This window comes from Brachionichthys hirsutus, chromosome 6, assembly GCF_040956055.1.
Source record: "Brachionichthys hirsutus isolate HB-005 chromosome 6, CSIRO-AGI_Bhir_v1, whole genome shotgun sequence".
In the NCBI taxonomy this organism is placed as follows: Eukaryota; Metazoa; Chordata; class Actinopteri; order Lophiiformes; family Brachionichthyidae; genus Brachionichthys; species Brachionichthys hirsutus.
The window spans coordinates 8,896,628-8,913,310 of NC_090902.1; the positions used below are offsets into that span (position 1 = coordinate 8,896,628).

The following is a 16,683-nucleotide window of genomic DNA, read 5'->3' on the forward strand; positions in this document are numbered from 1 at the left end:
GGCAATAAAGGGTTAAAAATGCTACAAGCATCAGTACCAGATGCCAAGCAAGACACTGCACGAGTTTACAACTTTTTATGTATACTAATATTTTTATCTAAATAAAGTGCAAATCTGGCACAGAACTATGAAATAAATGGACTTAAGACCAGTAAAAAATACACTGACACACAAACACATTTCATGTAATTTTCACAAACACAAACTGGTGACCTTTGTATGGTGTACGTAGCCATGTGGAAAGAAAGTCTGGCAGTTAACCAGTGCATGTAGAATTTATATCTCAGGTCCTTTAACAAAACTATAAACTGTGAATACCATTGTAGTAATTCACTTCCTAATATTCAACAACATGGAATGGTTCTATAATTATGATTCCCAAATATACTGCATTTAGAAAAATATCAGTTTACTTTTAAAGGTGTTTACAGTTTGTTTTTAGTGTTTAACAACTAATAAAATTGTCAGTAAAAGTGGGACAATTGGGACTAAAAGTGGCTTAAAAGGTGTATGTATTCCTCCCAGACAGCCAATGAATGCTTACTCGATGTAAAATAACTCATGAGTGTGAGGTGACTGCCTCATTTGTATTCTAGAAACTTTGTTGGCAACATCGTGCATATTATTTGTACCGGTAATCAGTTTGTTAAGCATTTTGTAAAATCTCAGAGAAAACCAAAACCTTTGAATGCTTAGTGTAAATAAAAGATTGCCTTCTTTTTGTGCTCGGTTCTAGTTTATTCTGGCTCCCTTTTTCAGCTAGGTTTTTTAAAAAAAGGGAAAAAAAGAGTTCTTTTGTCAGGGCTTCCTACATGAGGCTACAGGAAGCTGTCTTCTACCTCGGGCGTTGCTGAAAACCCCAGCAGGGCATCTCTCTCGCTGGTCTCCTCCAGCCTGTCCTCCTCCGGAAGTGTGTCAGTCGTGTCCTGCGACATGGAGTCAGTCTCCTCCTCCGGATCCAGGGAGCTGTGGACAGCCAACCAAAAGGGAACTTCACAGTGTACTCAGCCATGACTGCCGCTGGTCACACTCGATCAAATCGATTTTATCTGCTTTTAACACTTCAACTATATATATCCCGCCCCTGATAGTGGGCGTGATAATTCACAAGTATTTGTTGTTTATTTGAACATTTTTGTTCCTAAAACAACCCTTCTTTGTGGCATGTATAAATAAATAGGCTATTAAAACATGTCACAATGCAGCCATTGAGTCAACATAACATCTGGGTGAGTGGGTGTCTGTTGGCAAATTCACTGTGTCCCGTGTCCTCATTATACATGTACCTGGCAGGGCTTTCTGAAGGCACGTCAGCGAAGGCTTCTTCCGGTTTGGGGTCTGGGATTGGAATGATGTATTCGTTGAACGAAGTCGCGACGTCCTCTGTGTCTGCCTCTTGTCTGAATTCCCCTGGACTCGGCCTCTGGTTGTCCAGAGGTAAAGATATGGTGACCGGAGAAAGGGAGCCAAATGATGGATTGGTGATCGTAAAGGGCGAGGAGAGTCGAGGTTTAGTTCTGGCAACTGCAGGGTGGTCACTCTTCAGGAAGTTGTCGTTGACTTGATTGTATCTCTGTTATTGAAAGAAAATATTTTGATTATTCAAGGAATGAGAAGTATATTTATCAACTCGTGAAATCGAGGTTAGAGAGGTAAAAGTTTTCAGCCTCACTGACTTCTTTCAATGAACAGTGAGTGGATTAAATGGATCCACCTCTCTAGTAATTTTAGTAAAACAAATCTTACATAGAGTGTCCAAACTATCTTACCTTTCCAAGTTTCATGAATTCACCCACAGAGTCAACACAGGCATTGGATAAATATCAGTACAACAACATCAAAGACTTGTTTGTATCTGGTCAATGTCATTGTTTGTATCTATGTGTGTTCAGGAAATTATTTGTATCTATATTGTGTCAGTGCATATTGAAGGAGAAGTCTACCTTTAAAAAAAAATCAAGGTTCATTGTCTATTTTAAAACAAACAAGCAAAAATATATCAAATTAAGTTGCATTACTTTGATGGGGTAATTGTGTCATTATAACTTGCTTTGTTTTTACACAGTAATTTACAGGATAATCTGTAACCATGTACATTTCAAAAGTTACTCTTCACATTGCTTGTAGAGCACCTCAAGTAAGAACGAAGCAACATCCTTAAATCAGCAACGTGGGATTTCTTTTTATTCCATTTGTTTCAGCACTGATTTAAAAACGAAGTACCTTTTTATAGCTGTCTGTCAGCATGTTCCCCACATCGTGGACTAGAAAGGAAAACTCGGGTCTTTTCTCAAACTTTTCGTCCCAGCACTTCTTCATGATAGCATAACTGCAATATGAAGAATGCGACAATGTTTATATATTATTGTTCTTGGTCATGGCAGAGTAACTGGAGTGGTTGCATGAAAGAAAGGATTACACTTGATCTGTGGCGTGGGCCGGTTTAGCCATTCGATAGCCTCTCTTCAAAGCGCTGTAGAACAACTCGTTCATTGGCAAGTCGGGGTAAGGAGTTCCTCCTGCAGAGGGAATATCAAACAATTTCAAATCGGACCATCACAAGTCATGCAAGGTGAGAAAAATTAAGTACTTGGAAAAGTAAGATGGTGTAAACTTTAAAGTGGAATTCAAGCACACACCAAAATATCGAGTAAATTAAATGTATTTTCCCTGGAAAACAACACTGGACCTGGATGTAGACGTCATGGACGGGATACTACAGTGGTTCTGGTTATAACATACAGAGGCTGTATTGTGAATTTGCCTTTCACTGACTCTAAACTCTAAACTGTCTCCTTTGTTTCTATAGCTGCTTCAAAAATTCTGGGTGTTTTTTTTTTCTTTTACAATATTCTGACCAAGGAAAAGCCAATTTTAAAGCTTAACTGTGCCTAATGAGGTGAGAGGCTCATGTGAGGCTTCAAAAAAACTGGTGTGAGTCACAGCTTGAGCCGCGGGCCGGTGCTTTTCCATGCACTAACATCTCCTGTCTTCCATATTCTTCCCCTACAATCAGCTCATTCCGCTCACCTATATTCTATATCCATCTGCAACTCATCCCTCATCAGTCCTGAAACTACTTAAGCTCTGCTCCTGCCAGATTGTCGTGACTGGTCCTTCATTCCAGCACTCTAAACCCTGATCTTGATTCCTGTGTACCTGCCCTGCCTGTTTCTTTGGATTTGTCTGCCCGTCTGTTCTAATTACCTGATTTTGGAACACCTCATTGCCTGTCCCTATCAGGATTTGTCTTCTGTTTTGGACTGAAAGCCTGGTTTTGGATAATAAAGCTCCGTTAGTGGATTTCCTTTCTACTGTCGTGCATTTGGGTTCTTACCTGCCTTGGTCTGTGCCCGTATGTATTATGGAACTTGAGATTTGCTTTAGTTGTCTATGCAATCATTGCAGTTACACAGAAGCATATTTTCTTCATTTAAAGTTCACATTTAAGAAGGTGCCAACAATTCCATATATGCAACTGGTACAATATGACCTCTATAAGTTTAGTTTATTAAAACCACACTGACTGTCACTTAGTATTTCGGATTTTTCCACAAACTCCAGTGTCTGAAAACAACTTTTCAAGGAGCTCAATAATATCACTGTAATATTTATTTTTTCAGGTTCTCAGAATTGTTGTCAATTTGTTCTTGTATGCCTTATTATTATTTTCTTTCAGTTTCTATTGTTCCATTTCTCATGTAGTTTTTGTATAATGAATTTTTCTCATCCTCATCGAAACTCATCCTCTTTAACTGATTAAAGAGGATGAGTTGCTGTTCTTGGAACCAAGTTCTGGGTTGAAATGAGCGGCTTTGTGTGTGTGTGTGTGTGTGTGTGTGTGTGTGTGTGTGCGTGTGTGTGTGTGTGTTATTTGGACTAACCCAGTGTAAAAATCTCCCAAAGAAGAATGCCATACGACCACACATCACTCAAGGTGGTGTACAAATTATGGAATATACTTTCTGGTGCCATCCACTTCAAGGGTAGGAATGTCTGGGTGAGAGGGAAAAGGACACAAGACAAAACAATAGGTTTTACAGTATATGTATATTTTATTATGCAGTCGGCGAACATATACTTGACCTGTGCACTGATTTTTCTACTTACGCTGCCTTTAGAGATGTAGTTGGAGTCGTGCATGATATCTCTCGCCAGACCAAAGTCACAGATCTTCACCAGTTTGCCCTCACAGATCAAAACATTCCTGGCCGCTAGGTCACGATGGACACACTATGGTGGAGTAAAATAAACTGGAATTCGGTTGTTGGTTTCACACTTTCATTTGTATGCAGACTATAAAAAAATCAAAATATTAATTTAGATGCTGTTAACTGACTGCTCTACTCACAGGCGGAAAAGTATTACCGTAAGCGTTTCCTAAAATGTGGAACTATTGTTTTAGTAAAGAAAATTCCTACAATCCTTCCACTAGATCTAAACACTAATCCTCATATCCTACATTCTTGGAGGCGAGGAACTCCATCCCCTTTGCCACTTGATAGCTGAAGCCCAAAAGATCATCATGAGTGAGAATGGGAGAGTCGCTGATGGCCAGGTCCAATCTGCCCCCACCTGAAATGGAAACAAACAGAAATAAGGAAGAGAAGGCGAGAAGCAACTCTGTTGTCCTGTTAAGTCTGCTCAATAAAGTGAAAGTTTATATAAGGTCGAGTTTGTGATTTGTTTTATTTTATTTTCCAGTATTTATCACTCTGATCTTTGATTAGCTCCCCCATATTCCATGTAGGCACCTTTGGCCAGATGGTTTTATCTGTCAAGGGTGGTAAATTCTGGAATGCCATTCCATCCACCGTTAGGGAATGCCCCACTTTTAGCACTTTTAAAAACATCTGAAGGGATGGCTGATGTCCACCCAAACTTGCCCTCGCAGCTCTTAGTTCATGTGTGGTAGCTGATACATTGTGTGTATCAGTTACGGTTGTTTGTGTGCTGGAATCTGTGTAGTAGTGTTGTGGAGTTCACTGTGTGCTATATGTTTTATTTGTTATTATTTGTTTGGCGCTGCTTGATTTGGCATCGTCCTGGTTGACTCATTATCTAACTGAGGCTCCTCTCAAACAGGTGGTGTACTACATTGAAATCTGTAATTGTTATTGCTGATCCATTATTTATTTACACTACATTAGACCTCGAGACAAATTCAATGTAATTCATCATGAACAGTCGTAAAAATTTGTGCTTGAGCTGGAGGGCTGAGCACTTTTGCCAGGCACTGTATTTAGTGAATGTCACATTGTTGGAGCCCAGGCCCCCCCATTGGTCTGGGCCTGGGCGGCTCTAGGCCCCCCCCAGAGCCGCCCCTTCTGTCCTGTGACTTCACGGGTTGAAACAAAGCTCGTGCCCTTCATGCACTCAGATTTAGCTGTACATTTGAGCTGCTCTGTGATCACTGGTTTACAACACAAAAACATCGACTGCTAATAAACAACTTTATTTCTTATGTTGTTTCTTTTATTGTTTCTTTTTCTGTGTTCCTCTGTGTCCCCTTCCTCACTCATGTTCTGCCTCTTTCATTTAGTTTTTGGGCGTGGCAGAGGACAGACTGGCTGAAACGCACGAGACACACCTGATCCACATCCCAGCTGAGCTCATCACCAGCCTGCCTCTTTCCCTGGCCTCTGTTTGGTGACGTCAGTCTGTTCTCTGCTGCAAAGGGTTTTTGTGTGGCGGGGTTCTTACGTTAGTGACGCCAGCCCGCCTCATGTTATCGGGACTATATAAATTGTATTATTAAAGAACTGTTTAGTGTCTCGTCGCACCGCATCTGGGGAGCCACACAACCTTGACAATTTCTAGTGCAATGAATAAAAATACATTCACATTGAGAAATTCCTCCACTGCAAGCAGCAAGCACATCGTGGCTGGCCTCAACTTTATTTCATTATTCTTTTATGTTAATTTAATTTAAAAAATGTTATATATTAAGGACAGTACATATTCATTTAAACATTTCAGTCAATATGCCAGAGTTAGCCAAAAGGCTATTTTTCATCTGCAGTCCCAAGACAGATGGTAAAAGTCACCCTAAAAGAATAGAAGTAAAATTACATATTTACAGAAAAATAACAATAAAAAAAATGTAAATAGCAGCTCTGATTATCAACGAACCGATTCTTTAGGTGGGACTTAAATGTACTATATGTGTGTAGATTTCTGATGGCGATGGGGGTGAGGTTCCACTCAGTAGATTCCTGATTCCTGTGTTTAGTGTACTGAATTAGAGTGATTTTAAACTACAAATTTAACTTAAACACACACACACACACACACACTCAGTTCAGACCTTGTTCCTGATACATGTCCTGCTGGTAGGGTGACTCGTACGGAGAAGTCTGGATATCTGCGTACTTGATGGAATCCATTTTCTCCTGCATGGGAACGTAGACCGAGGGTTCGTCTTTGCTCATGTCCATGTACCCTCCATCACTTTCACTTCCAAACGATACATAGCTGGAGGGGCAAAGGAAGTATGAAAATGATCTAATTCTGCCTTTATCCATGGTCCTTCATGAGTTCAGACTTTACACCTGTGGGTATTTTCCTTGTATTTAATTACAGGATGAGGATGAGATACAAGATGGTCCTCTGTGCAGCTGTGAAAAGAAAGATTATTTGTCTTCTGATCTCACCCTTTCCTCTGGCTGAGGGGAGTACTCCTTGCAGAAATAAGGCAGCCATCATCTTCATTTTTCTCAATGTAGTCCCGCAGGAGGGTGTGCTTGTTCCTGTGCAGATAGTCCACTAGGTCACCATAGCGACAGTACTCAGTCACCAGATACAAAGGACCTGATTGATGGAAGGAGAAAACAATTATGTGAGACCTGCCAACAATAATTACCAAATAATTAAACAAAGTAAATGTACTTTTCACTGCATATGAATATACTTTTTTTTAAAACACACTATATTAAATTTAGGGGCATTGAATTGTCTGGCAGTTTTTTTTATAGCCTACCATAGACAAATTCTTTTAGACATTACATTTTTTTAATAGACATTATTGCAATTTCTGGTAGATTTTTATGCTCTCACAGTCAAAGAAGGGAGACATGGAGGGTAACTAATGCAACAAATGTCTCTGGGCCCACATGTCTGCTGCGAACTGAACAAACCAGGTGAGTTCTGTTCTTATTGCTTAAACAACCTGCATGAAGAACTAATTACATCAACGTTATCTCAGGATCGTACAGTTGCTGACCATTTTTGGTGCAAGCGCCTAGCAAGTTCACAATGTTGAGGTGCGGACCGAGGTGACTCATGATCTTCAGCTCTGACATAAGGGCCTGGGTCTCACTCCTCCTGGCTGTGGCTGAGTGGAGAAAGGGAAATCATTCAATATGAGAACTGAACATATTGAGATCACACCACATCCTTGCCAAAGTGCTGCGTAACCTGCTGGCTGAAACTCAGTCAAGGCTGGCGACTAAATTAAGGCTCAGCGGGCTGTGTTCGCAGGAATATGGCTGCGGTGTTCGATAGATGCCAGCAGGGGGCCGAGGCGTTCTGTTATGTTACTTCCATTTTTTATTTTTTTTAACTTACATTTCAGCATTTTCACAGCCACTTTCGTGCTGGACTGGGAGTGAGAGAGACCGTACGCCGTTGCCTCGACCACCCTGCCAAAAGCGCCCGATCCAAGAGTGCGACCTGAAACACACAGAAAGGCTCAGCGTCATCAATGAAGCACCGGAAAGAGAAGCTCCGGCATCATATGGGATAGAAACCTCACTCTCTGTGTTTAAGTAACTTGGCATTAGAATCCTACTTAACCGGGTTATAACACGGTTAGATGGCTCCGATCTGGCGCAGCAGAGTTTTTGGAAACTCCCAAAGGGTCCGGCTGACTAGCAAAAACATGTCATCAACAGCAATATGTTTTTTTCAAAATAGGTTTAGATCAGGGTCAGGCAGAGAATCCTGCCACTGATGACCACGTCTACACACAACACTGAAGGCAGCAGACAGCCCTCATTAGATTTAACAAGGAAAATGTTGACTAATCGGCCTTTAAATCGACGTGAATAAGCGATGTGATTTGAAATTGAAAACAACAAATGGATGTCCACATTTCTTTTTACAAACCTTTACACTAAACTACAGCAAACTTTATTTTTGACTTGGGTACTAGAAATGTCACAAAGCAGCGGCTCAACCTTGCCAAGGTGCGTCCTTACAGTAGACTCACCCAGCGTCAGGTTGTCTCGTGGCATTTCCCAGGCCAGGTCATAAGGTAGGTGGATGGGATCCACGTAGATGTACTCATGACCATCCTGACTCACAGACTCGATCACCTTCCATCTGATCTCATAGCGAGGTTTCTGAGAAAAATACAAAAAAAAACATAACTGAGAACAAGCCTGCCATTCTAATTCACTATCCTTTGTGGGCACGACTTGTTTCTTACCTTCCTCCATACAGCAATGAGAATAATGATAGACATGATGATGATGAACACTAAGGCCAGAACAGCAGCCAATACTGCCACCTGGGAGAACAGAGCTGCAACAAGGGATGGAGCATGAGCTGGGATGAGGTTTAGGTCATTCTTATGGCTGTTAAACATTTTCATAAAGAAACTCATTGTTAAACTGAATACTTGTTGTTAGTCTTTGACATATCCCAGATTCTAATCACCACAAAAGCCCCATCCCCCCTTCTATTTATTTTATAGAAAATATTTTTATTTTATATTTTTTCCTCTTTTAAATAATAAGAAATAGTTTCAAACATTTCAACTGGCATTTAAAGGGTTAAAATTCACAACATTGTTTCATGTTTGTTTTTTGAAAGCAGGTTCAAGCGATTCATGAAAAAAAAAAAGCAGAAAAATGTTGATGTATGATGATGATGATGTATTTTTGTGTGCGTGTACACTTTTGCCATGGAGGCATCCAGAGGGGAGTAAATTTGAGGAGGGCACATGGGTCAGATCAGGTTTTTACCACACCATCATGTATTTATTTGATTAGAATGTGTTAAATCTGCGTAAACATGCTAATTCAAGTGACATTAAAACACAAAAATCCATTAAAAACAAAATGGGACATCCACATGACACCTACTGCTGGAGACCAGTTTGACATCCCTCCTGTCGACGAGCCCGTCTTGGTTGCGGGTCTCACAGCGAACTGTGACATGCTGGGGTTCGTGGAAGGTCAGCTGGCTCCGCACGTGGCTGGTTTTACGAGTCTCGTTGAAGCTGACGTTGGTCTGGATGGTTAACACCTCTGGCTCTGGGATCAGCAGCTGCCATTTGGCTGTCTGGTTGCTGCACCTACAGGACAGGAGATGGAGTTATCTGTTTGCTCACGGTTGCTATATGTTTCTGTTCAGTGATGAATGGGCGTTGTGTGGCTTACTTTAGCATGCTGTCGCAGCTGAACCACTGTATGGTCGGGGTGGGGACCCCCTCAGCCACGCAGGTCACCAAGTGTCTCTTCCCAGGGAGATGATGGTCTGTCAGGTCTTTAATCTGAGGTGTCACTGTAAGCATGGGAAGCAGTCATTCATCATTAATAACACGGACAAAAGCGAATGTTTTCCTAATTGTTCTTTTGCAGTACCGGGCGTCATCGACCTACGACCTATGCGGCGTGTTTACGAGGTGTTTTTAACAACGTACCGGAAAGCAAGCGAGTGAATCGACTGCACGAAAGTTTCTGTGGTCTCATCCACGGCGCCTACCGAGAGGAAATTGTCTCTTTCTACTCTTCGTTTTCCATATCACGACCCAACATAACATGCTTAGTGTAATTTAACATGGGCCGACTTACAGTCTACGACAAAACCCTCGGAACCAATTGTGGTCCTAAGTCGATGACCCCCCTGTTATATTATGGTCAAACGCAATTCAGGACCAACAATGATATTTTAAAAAAAACACCATAAAATAATTCCGGATATTATGTTTTTTGTTAAATCACCCACTCACCCAGGACCTCCAGACCAAAGGTCATCTCCTTTGTGTCATCTCCATTTGTGACCAGGACAGTGTAGAGACCTTTCTGTTCCGTCTTCACCCTCACCAAGGTAAGAATACTCACGTACCTGAGGTTGAGAAAATACAGAGTAAATATAAAACAGGATGATTCTCGACTTTTGACCTCTGAGCTGCCACATGATGGCATAAATAGAAGAGTGATGGTCATCAAAGGAAATGTGTTTGTCTATCTCTATACTGTTCAGATGTGGGTATGTGCAGTGGGGAAGAAACTTTCTTTCATAGGTACGCTTTCTGTGACACAACTTTCGCTTCATACCCCATTACATATTTTGATTAGCTACATTTATTTGCTTTCAATTGCATCTTTCTTTATTGGATCAGAGGCAACCACACCGAGAATTACCTTCTGTAATGAGAAGAAAAATGATCGGTCGACGTGAAAATGTGTTCACCTTTCCAGATCATTTGCAGACCTGAACAACCTCTAAGGGTAAGCGTTGTATTAGTGAAAGACCCATCCCATGATGGACTGGACCCTATCTTATTGATTTATTCTGATCATTATTGATTCAGTTGTGGAAACTAACCTATTTTCTCAGTTGTTGTTTTTTTTCATTAACATGAGAAAACATGTTCCGTGACATTCATCGTGTGCTGATTGTCGCAGTTATTGTTGGTTCTGAATGTCTGCAAAAGCGTAAGAACGTGCTTCAGTGATTAAGACGCTGTTTGGCATTTTGTCTGAAAGACATTTGTGAGTTGTGACAGGTATCCTGTGTTTATGGTTTCAGCGTGCTGAATGATCCCGCCCCTCTGGAGAGTATTGTGTTTCTCTCTGTGGAGCCCTTATCAGGCGATGACCGACGGGAGCCATTCGCCTCTGGAGGCCAACACCCTAACAGAGGGCCAGTGCTAATCGAATAAATGTAGCAGCTCGTATAGAGTCAACTGCTTTAAAGTATGGAGGACATTTTTAAGGTCGAGGGACTAACTAAAGCGTACTGCTGGCTGTCCCACCGGATTTCCTGCTCTTGTCTGGTGGTGATGGTTTTGTCGCCCTTGATTGCAGCTCCGTCTTTACTCCAGTGAACCTGAGGCGGGGGATAGGCTTCAATCTCCACTCTCAGCTCCACGTTCTCCTGCAGCTTGGCTGAAATATTGCGTTTCTGAGCAGACTTCACATCCACGAATCCTTGCTCTAAAAAAAAAGATAAAATATCACCATTAAGCACAATAAGTCACATGTCAGCTACTGATTACATAAGTACACATGTACAAGGCACTTTCTGAGTTGTATTTCTGGCTATGTAGCGAACATACATTCACTTTAGCTCTGCTTTCTCTCCAGAGAAACTCGTGTCAGTCTTTTTGGCTGCTACATGCTGTGCTAGATAGCTTTAAAGTCTGCCTGTCTGCTGCTTGGTGCTGTGCAGGTAGTCGGCTGTGGGGGGGTTTAGAAGCGATGTTGATGTGAGTCAAATAAAACAGCAAAGATGCAGGCTGGAAAAAGGTTGGAACCACGAGGTAAAAGGAGCTAAAAGCATAAAATAACTTAAGATGTGCAGTCTGGCAATAATTCCCTATTAGTTTATCACTATGATGATTCCCTTTTAAATGCAAGTATAAGATGCAATCGTTCACAATTTAATTCTGTTGATTACTTTGTTAAATAACAGAATGCTTTATATTGATTATGTCCGAGCTGCATCACTGGATGGCTGGCTGGAGACAATGTGCTATACTGCATTGCTGCATCTATAAGCACTCTGTGGCCAGACAGCATCTGTCCTTTCCACTGAAATGTCTGGACAGTGTTGTTGAACTGTCCTGTTCACCATAGAGCATGATGGCTTAAGTAATTCAAGGTTTCCATAAACACAGAACACCTCGCTAGAGACAAAAATAAGCATGAGACCCAAAAACGATTAGTGACTGTAAGGAAGGAGCAAAGAAGAGAAGTTCAGAGTGATGAATATCTTCATTGGCTCTGGAGCCGAGTTTGCCAGGAACCTTTTTTTTAAAACGATGTGCTTGACTTGCTGTTTAAAGCCAAAAGTCTAAATATAGACTTGGTATACCCCCCCTCCGGATTAGGGCTGGTTTTCAGGGTATATCAAGGGTTTCCACACTATGCTGATGGTTTATTTCACAATTTGAAGAGAAATAAATAGAGGCCTTCTTCAGTTCCTTCAAAAGTTTACATAAAACGAGTCTTCTCTCAGTTAAGGAAACATAATAATCTCTCTACCATCAGTTTGTTTTTGTTTGGTGTGTGTGTGCGTGTGCGTGTGCGTGTGCGTGTGTGTCTTTTTACCAAGAACGGTGATGTTGACGCTGGAGGAGGCGTTCTGTCCTTGGACGCTCTCCTGGACATGGCAGGTGTAGTTTCCACTGTGGGCCACCGATGTTTGAGGGAAGATGAGACAGGAGCGCATGTTCATTGGAGACAGGACGTCTGTTAGAGGATCGACCTCAACCTGAAAAATAGAAGGAAATGATGCCTTAACTTGCTGAATATGGTCACCATTAATGTGGAACGATGTTTCGTGAATTCTGTATTCCCTGAGATACTTCACAGCTGTGAGTGTTTCCAAATGTTCTGCTTCCTGTAACGTGATTGTCAAAAAAAAACTCAAAAAACGTGAAAATCCTCTGAGGAGATCTTTATAATAATTCAAAATTGAACCAAAGACAGGCCGATTACTGCAATATCAACATCACATGGTATAGAAGACTTTCACATGGGAATAAAAATCGAGGTGTGTCTCTACATCTTGATGTTATTTGGGCTCGGCCATCAGGCCTGAGAGTGATCGCAAAGGGAAAGCTGGACAAGAGAGCTTGTTCTTCTGCACGCCTACTCACCTCTCTGTTTGGAACAACCCAGGAAAAAAACACGAGCTCCACTCCATGCACTGTGCAGTTCACTGTCAGCGGTTCGCCATGCTTCAGGACCGTCTTTGACGCATTAATGTAGGCGTCAATGGCCTCTGGGACTGGGGTGGGAAGGGGGGAGAGGAGAGGAGAGGAGAGGTGGTGATTTATGAAAACAAGATGTCGAAGAGCCTCACAACCAATCAATCACTGAACAAAAAAAAAAGCCTATGCAGTTTCATCACAGCAATCAGAAACCGTCCAGCTGCACCAACGGAAACAAATGTTCTCTAAACAGCTTTCTAATGCATTCTTTGGCCAATAATTCCACTTTAAGACCAAAAGTCCAGCATTTCCCTCATTAGAAAAAGAAGGTCCATATGGACACCAGTTGTACTGTGACCAAAGAATGTATGATGATGCAGAAATGAATGACGTTCTGGATTGGCAGTGCAATACTTTGTTTGTGAAGCTTGCAGATTGTGCTGCATAAGTTGCAGAAAGAAGTGTCACGTGGGTTTTATTGGTATTTTTATGGTTCTTTTTTAAAGATAGGCTCATTAACTTTAATAGTTTGGGTGTAGACTGAGATTGAATTAAAGGGGCCAACTGTGTGCATCTGTGGGTTCGTGGGATTTCCTGCACATATGGGGGGGGGGGGGGGGGGGGGGGTGAGACAATAATGATCACATTTTTATTTTGGGAGGGGCTGTTTCTGGAACCAAACTCCCGAATCTGGCTACCTACCCACAATGCTGAAGACATTGAAATCCTGAGACTCTTTCACCTCCCCGTTCCACTCTCCACGACACACATAGGTCCTGTCCTCCAGCAGTGCCTTGAAGCCTTCACTCGGAATATAAAGTCCTGGGATGGACACGTCAGTGTCCCGCTCATGCAGGGTGACAGTGATGTTCGGATTTGTGACCACACACGGGACAGTGCTTTCCTCGTTGGTTTTTGTTACCATGCCGTGGGAGCTCTCTATGAACCACACATCAGGATCTGTGGACGGAAGCATGACTCAAACAATTGTACAGTTCCATACCGCATGCTGATAAATCTTTATAGCGTCTTGTGTGTACAGCTGTGCATAAGATGCTCAACCAATCACAGACAAACAAATAAAGCCCAAGTGAAACCAAACCAGTCCTCACCTGGAACAAAAACAGCCACCTCCTTAGTTTCTCCAGTGCTTTGATCCATGCACTGATACACCCCTGTGTCCTCCCAGCTCACATGCCACAAGGTCAAAACACTGGTTTTGCTACTGCTTTGGACATTTTGCAGGATCTGACGACCATTTTGTACTTGCTCAACTTGGAAATTTGGTACGTCATCCCTCTTGATCTCCCACGTCATCTCCTCTGAGCCGGAACAGGCAATAGAGAGCGAGGAGCCCTCGGCCAGGGTGAGCTCTTTGTGGTCGGGAGTGATCGCCAAACAGCTCAGCTCAGCGCAGAAATACAGGAGAGCTGCAATTGGTACAACAAGGAGGAAGGTCAGGTTGGAGGTCAGAGAGGTGACAGCAAGAAGTCAAAGGTTAAATCAACAATACATGCCAGATCCTGCTCTATTTCTAAATGGTGACAGATAAGAGATGCCTGGAGTGGATGCACTGAAGGGTAATGATGCCGTGTCAGTGACAGATATACTCAAAATGGCATGTTGTGGATATTTAGAAAGCAAGGCTTTTGACATTGTGACCATTAAATCCTATAGTTTAATTTAGATATTGTCTAAAATGGAAGATAATCAGTTTGTAAGTGTCGATTCTTGCACGACATCTTGGCCATGAATGGCACTATTACAGATGTACTTTTAACTAAATCATTGAAACAGTGTTCTCACCTGCGACTGTGACTGTCAAATAAGATGTGGATGTCATCACCCTCCTCATGGCGGCGGACCTCAGTGCACGTTATTCTGCAAAACAACAACAAACAAAAGCACAGGTTTAACGATGGTCATTAAACCACAGGGACCCCCATTCGGTAATGAATGAGCACAGATCATCCTTTTCACAACGTCTGCAATAAAAACGCATCGCAAAATAAATGAAACAGCTGGAATATTTTGTTTTACGTTCGCCCCTGTTGTCTCCAGTTTGCATCTCCTCTCATATCATGATGGATTCTTTCCTGCCTTCAAGAGCTTCCAGAGGGTCAGATGAATTCCGAGTTTAGTAAACGATTACATGACAGAACAAGCTGCCCCCAAACTATTTAAACAGCACAAAACAGTTTCGCATAATAAATGAATCCAATACAATTCCTTATGCCTTGTCGAGCTTGCTTCCTTTCATCGTTCTGGCTGGCATGCGGAGTCTGAGGTGCAGATGCGACTCACTGGGGAGGTATTTGATGCCTCACTGCAGCGGGACAGAGTAACAATGTGTGGCTCCTTATGTTCCTGGTTCACCGGCATTCCATCCAAAACAAACGGGTCACTTGTGTGCGGCTTTGCAGCACGGCACCAATGCTATGTCCGAGCTATTCAAGAGCCTCGATGAGCCAGTAATTGGTTTCGGTGTAAACAAAAGTGAAAACGATTGCCAGTCACAGGCTGCACCCTGCTGACGCAGGGACGCACTTGGGATTTTGAAAGTGCGCTGTAGTTTTGTAATGCTGTTGGGATATCATGTTGCGCACCAACATCTCAGCATTTAGTCAGCTGAGGTCAGAGGTGACTAATAGTTACTATAGCATCCTCCTCTTCCTCAAATGTAACCACTGTTGGCCAATTTCACTGCAAAGGAGGTATTAGGATTACCAAAGGGAGGGATGGTTTGTTATTGTGTTTTGGGATGGGGTTAAGGTCTGCAGCGCACAGACGTCTGGAAACAGTTAAGGATGGATCACAGGCCTGTACACACGGGGGTGGGAAAGAGAGAGGGCGGAAGAGCAAGGCATGGGAAGACCGAGGGTGGAGGAGGAAGCGGAGGAAGGAGCCAGTGGGGAAAGAAATTGTGAAATGCATTTTGCGAAAGCTGCACCTCATTCATCTTTGATTGTGGAATCCAACTTTGCAATCGCTATTTTAAGAAACCTTTATATTATGTCATAAAACACATGTTCTAGATGAGTCTGCATGAGTAGATTCCTGCTTTAAATAAAAATAAATGATACTTTTCATTTATCAATGAACACCTCCGGTAGCAGCACCTCAAAAGCTGGATCTATACCAAGGTAATCCATTTATCATGGCTATGTCACATGCTCTATATTTCTCTATTCTTAAATATGTAATCCGTTTTTGTCAGGAGAGGAAAAGTAAAAGTTTTCTCAAAACCAGATACACATTGTCTCTTTAAATTAACAGCCTTTGGCACTTCCGCTCCCAAAATGAAAAGCTCTTGAGTCGCTCTGAAAACATGACTGGTCGATTTCCTCCCAGCCTTCTGGTTCTAATAAAAAAAGGGGTGAGCAAGGAGCACAAGAGGTGGAGAGAGAGAGACTTTTTCTTCTTCTGTGTCTCATAGTTCACACACACACATTGGTACAAGCACCAACACATATTACACTCCAACCCGTCCTCATCAGCCACAAGCACACCAGCGCGCACGTTCAGTAGCTTCTACGCACAGTTCATGTTCTCACAGCATTTTTCTGAAACTTTCCCAGGACCGCTGATACACTTGGGACCCTGCTGCTCATGACGGCAGAAGCGGCGGGGGTCACTTTATCCCAGGGGGGGGGGGGGCCCTAGCAACTTCCCGCCAGGGGCCGTCCACTGAGGAAGTCATACATCAGCACTTACAAGCACCAGTAACGCCAGTAAGGATGACTTTGAGCAACAACAGTCAGATGTGGTGATGCCAAAGGCTTGTGTCGCTTGGCACC

At 42.4% G+C, this 16,683-nt stretch overlaps 1 protein-coding gene across 1 annotated transcript; it reads right to left on the reverse strand.

Annotated features, from left to right (window-relative positions):
• Positions 1 to 818: 818 nt before the first annotated feature.
• Positions 819 to 14,741, reverse strand: pdgfrb (platelet-derived growth factor receptor, beta polypeptide). The gene is made up of 22 exons (XM_068740289.1): positions 14,693 to 14,741; positions 13,999 to 14,316; positions 13,589 to 13,846; positions 12,833 to 12,963; positions 12,282 to 12,444; positions 10,985 to 11,165; positions 9,956 to 10,071; positions 9,384 to 9,507; positions 9,087 to 9,298; positions 8,429 to 8,523; positions 8,210 to 8,342; positions 7,567 to 7,671; positions 7,223 to 7,333; positions 6,654 to 6,810; positions 6,308 to 6,474; positions 4,463 to 4,575; positions 4,111 to 4,233; positions 3,885 to 3,996; positions 2,420 to 2,519; positions 2,224 to 2,329; positions 1,287 to 1,573; positions 819 to 966 (listed from the first exon to the last, which is right to left on the reverse strand). Exons 1-22 carry the CDS (start codon positions 14,739 to 14,741, stop codon positions 819 to 821), a joined length of 3,309 nt encoding a protein of 1,102 aa, XP_068596390.1.
• Positions 14,742 to 16,683: the final 1,942 nt, after the last annotated feature.

What these genes read in the sequence shown, in the direction of transcription:
- pdgfrb (XM_068740289.1), bottom strand. Translation starts at nt 14,741, where the DNA reads ATGAGGAGGGTGATGACATCCACATCTTATTTGACAGTCACAGTCGCA. An exon ending in AGCTGCGACAGCATGCTAAA is followed by an intron (nt 9,299 to 9,383) that starts GTAAGCCACACA and finishes CCTGTCCTGTAG; the next exon opens with GTGCAGCAACCAGACAGCCA. An exon ending in TTGGGAGATTTTTACACTGG is followed by an intron (nt 2,520 to 3,884) that starts GTTAGTCCAAAT and finishes TTCCCTCTGCAG; the next exon opens with GAGGAACTCCTTACCCCGAC.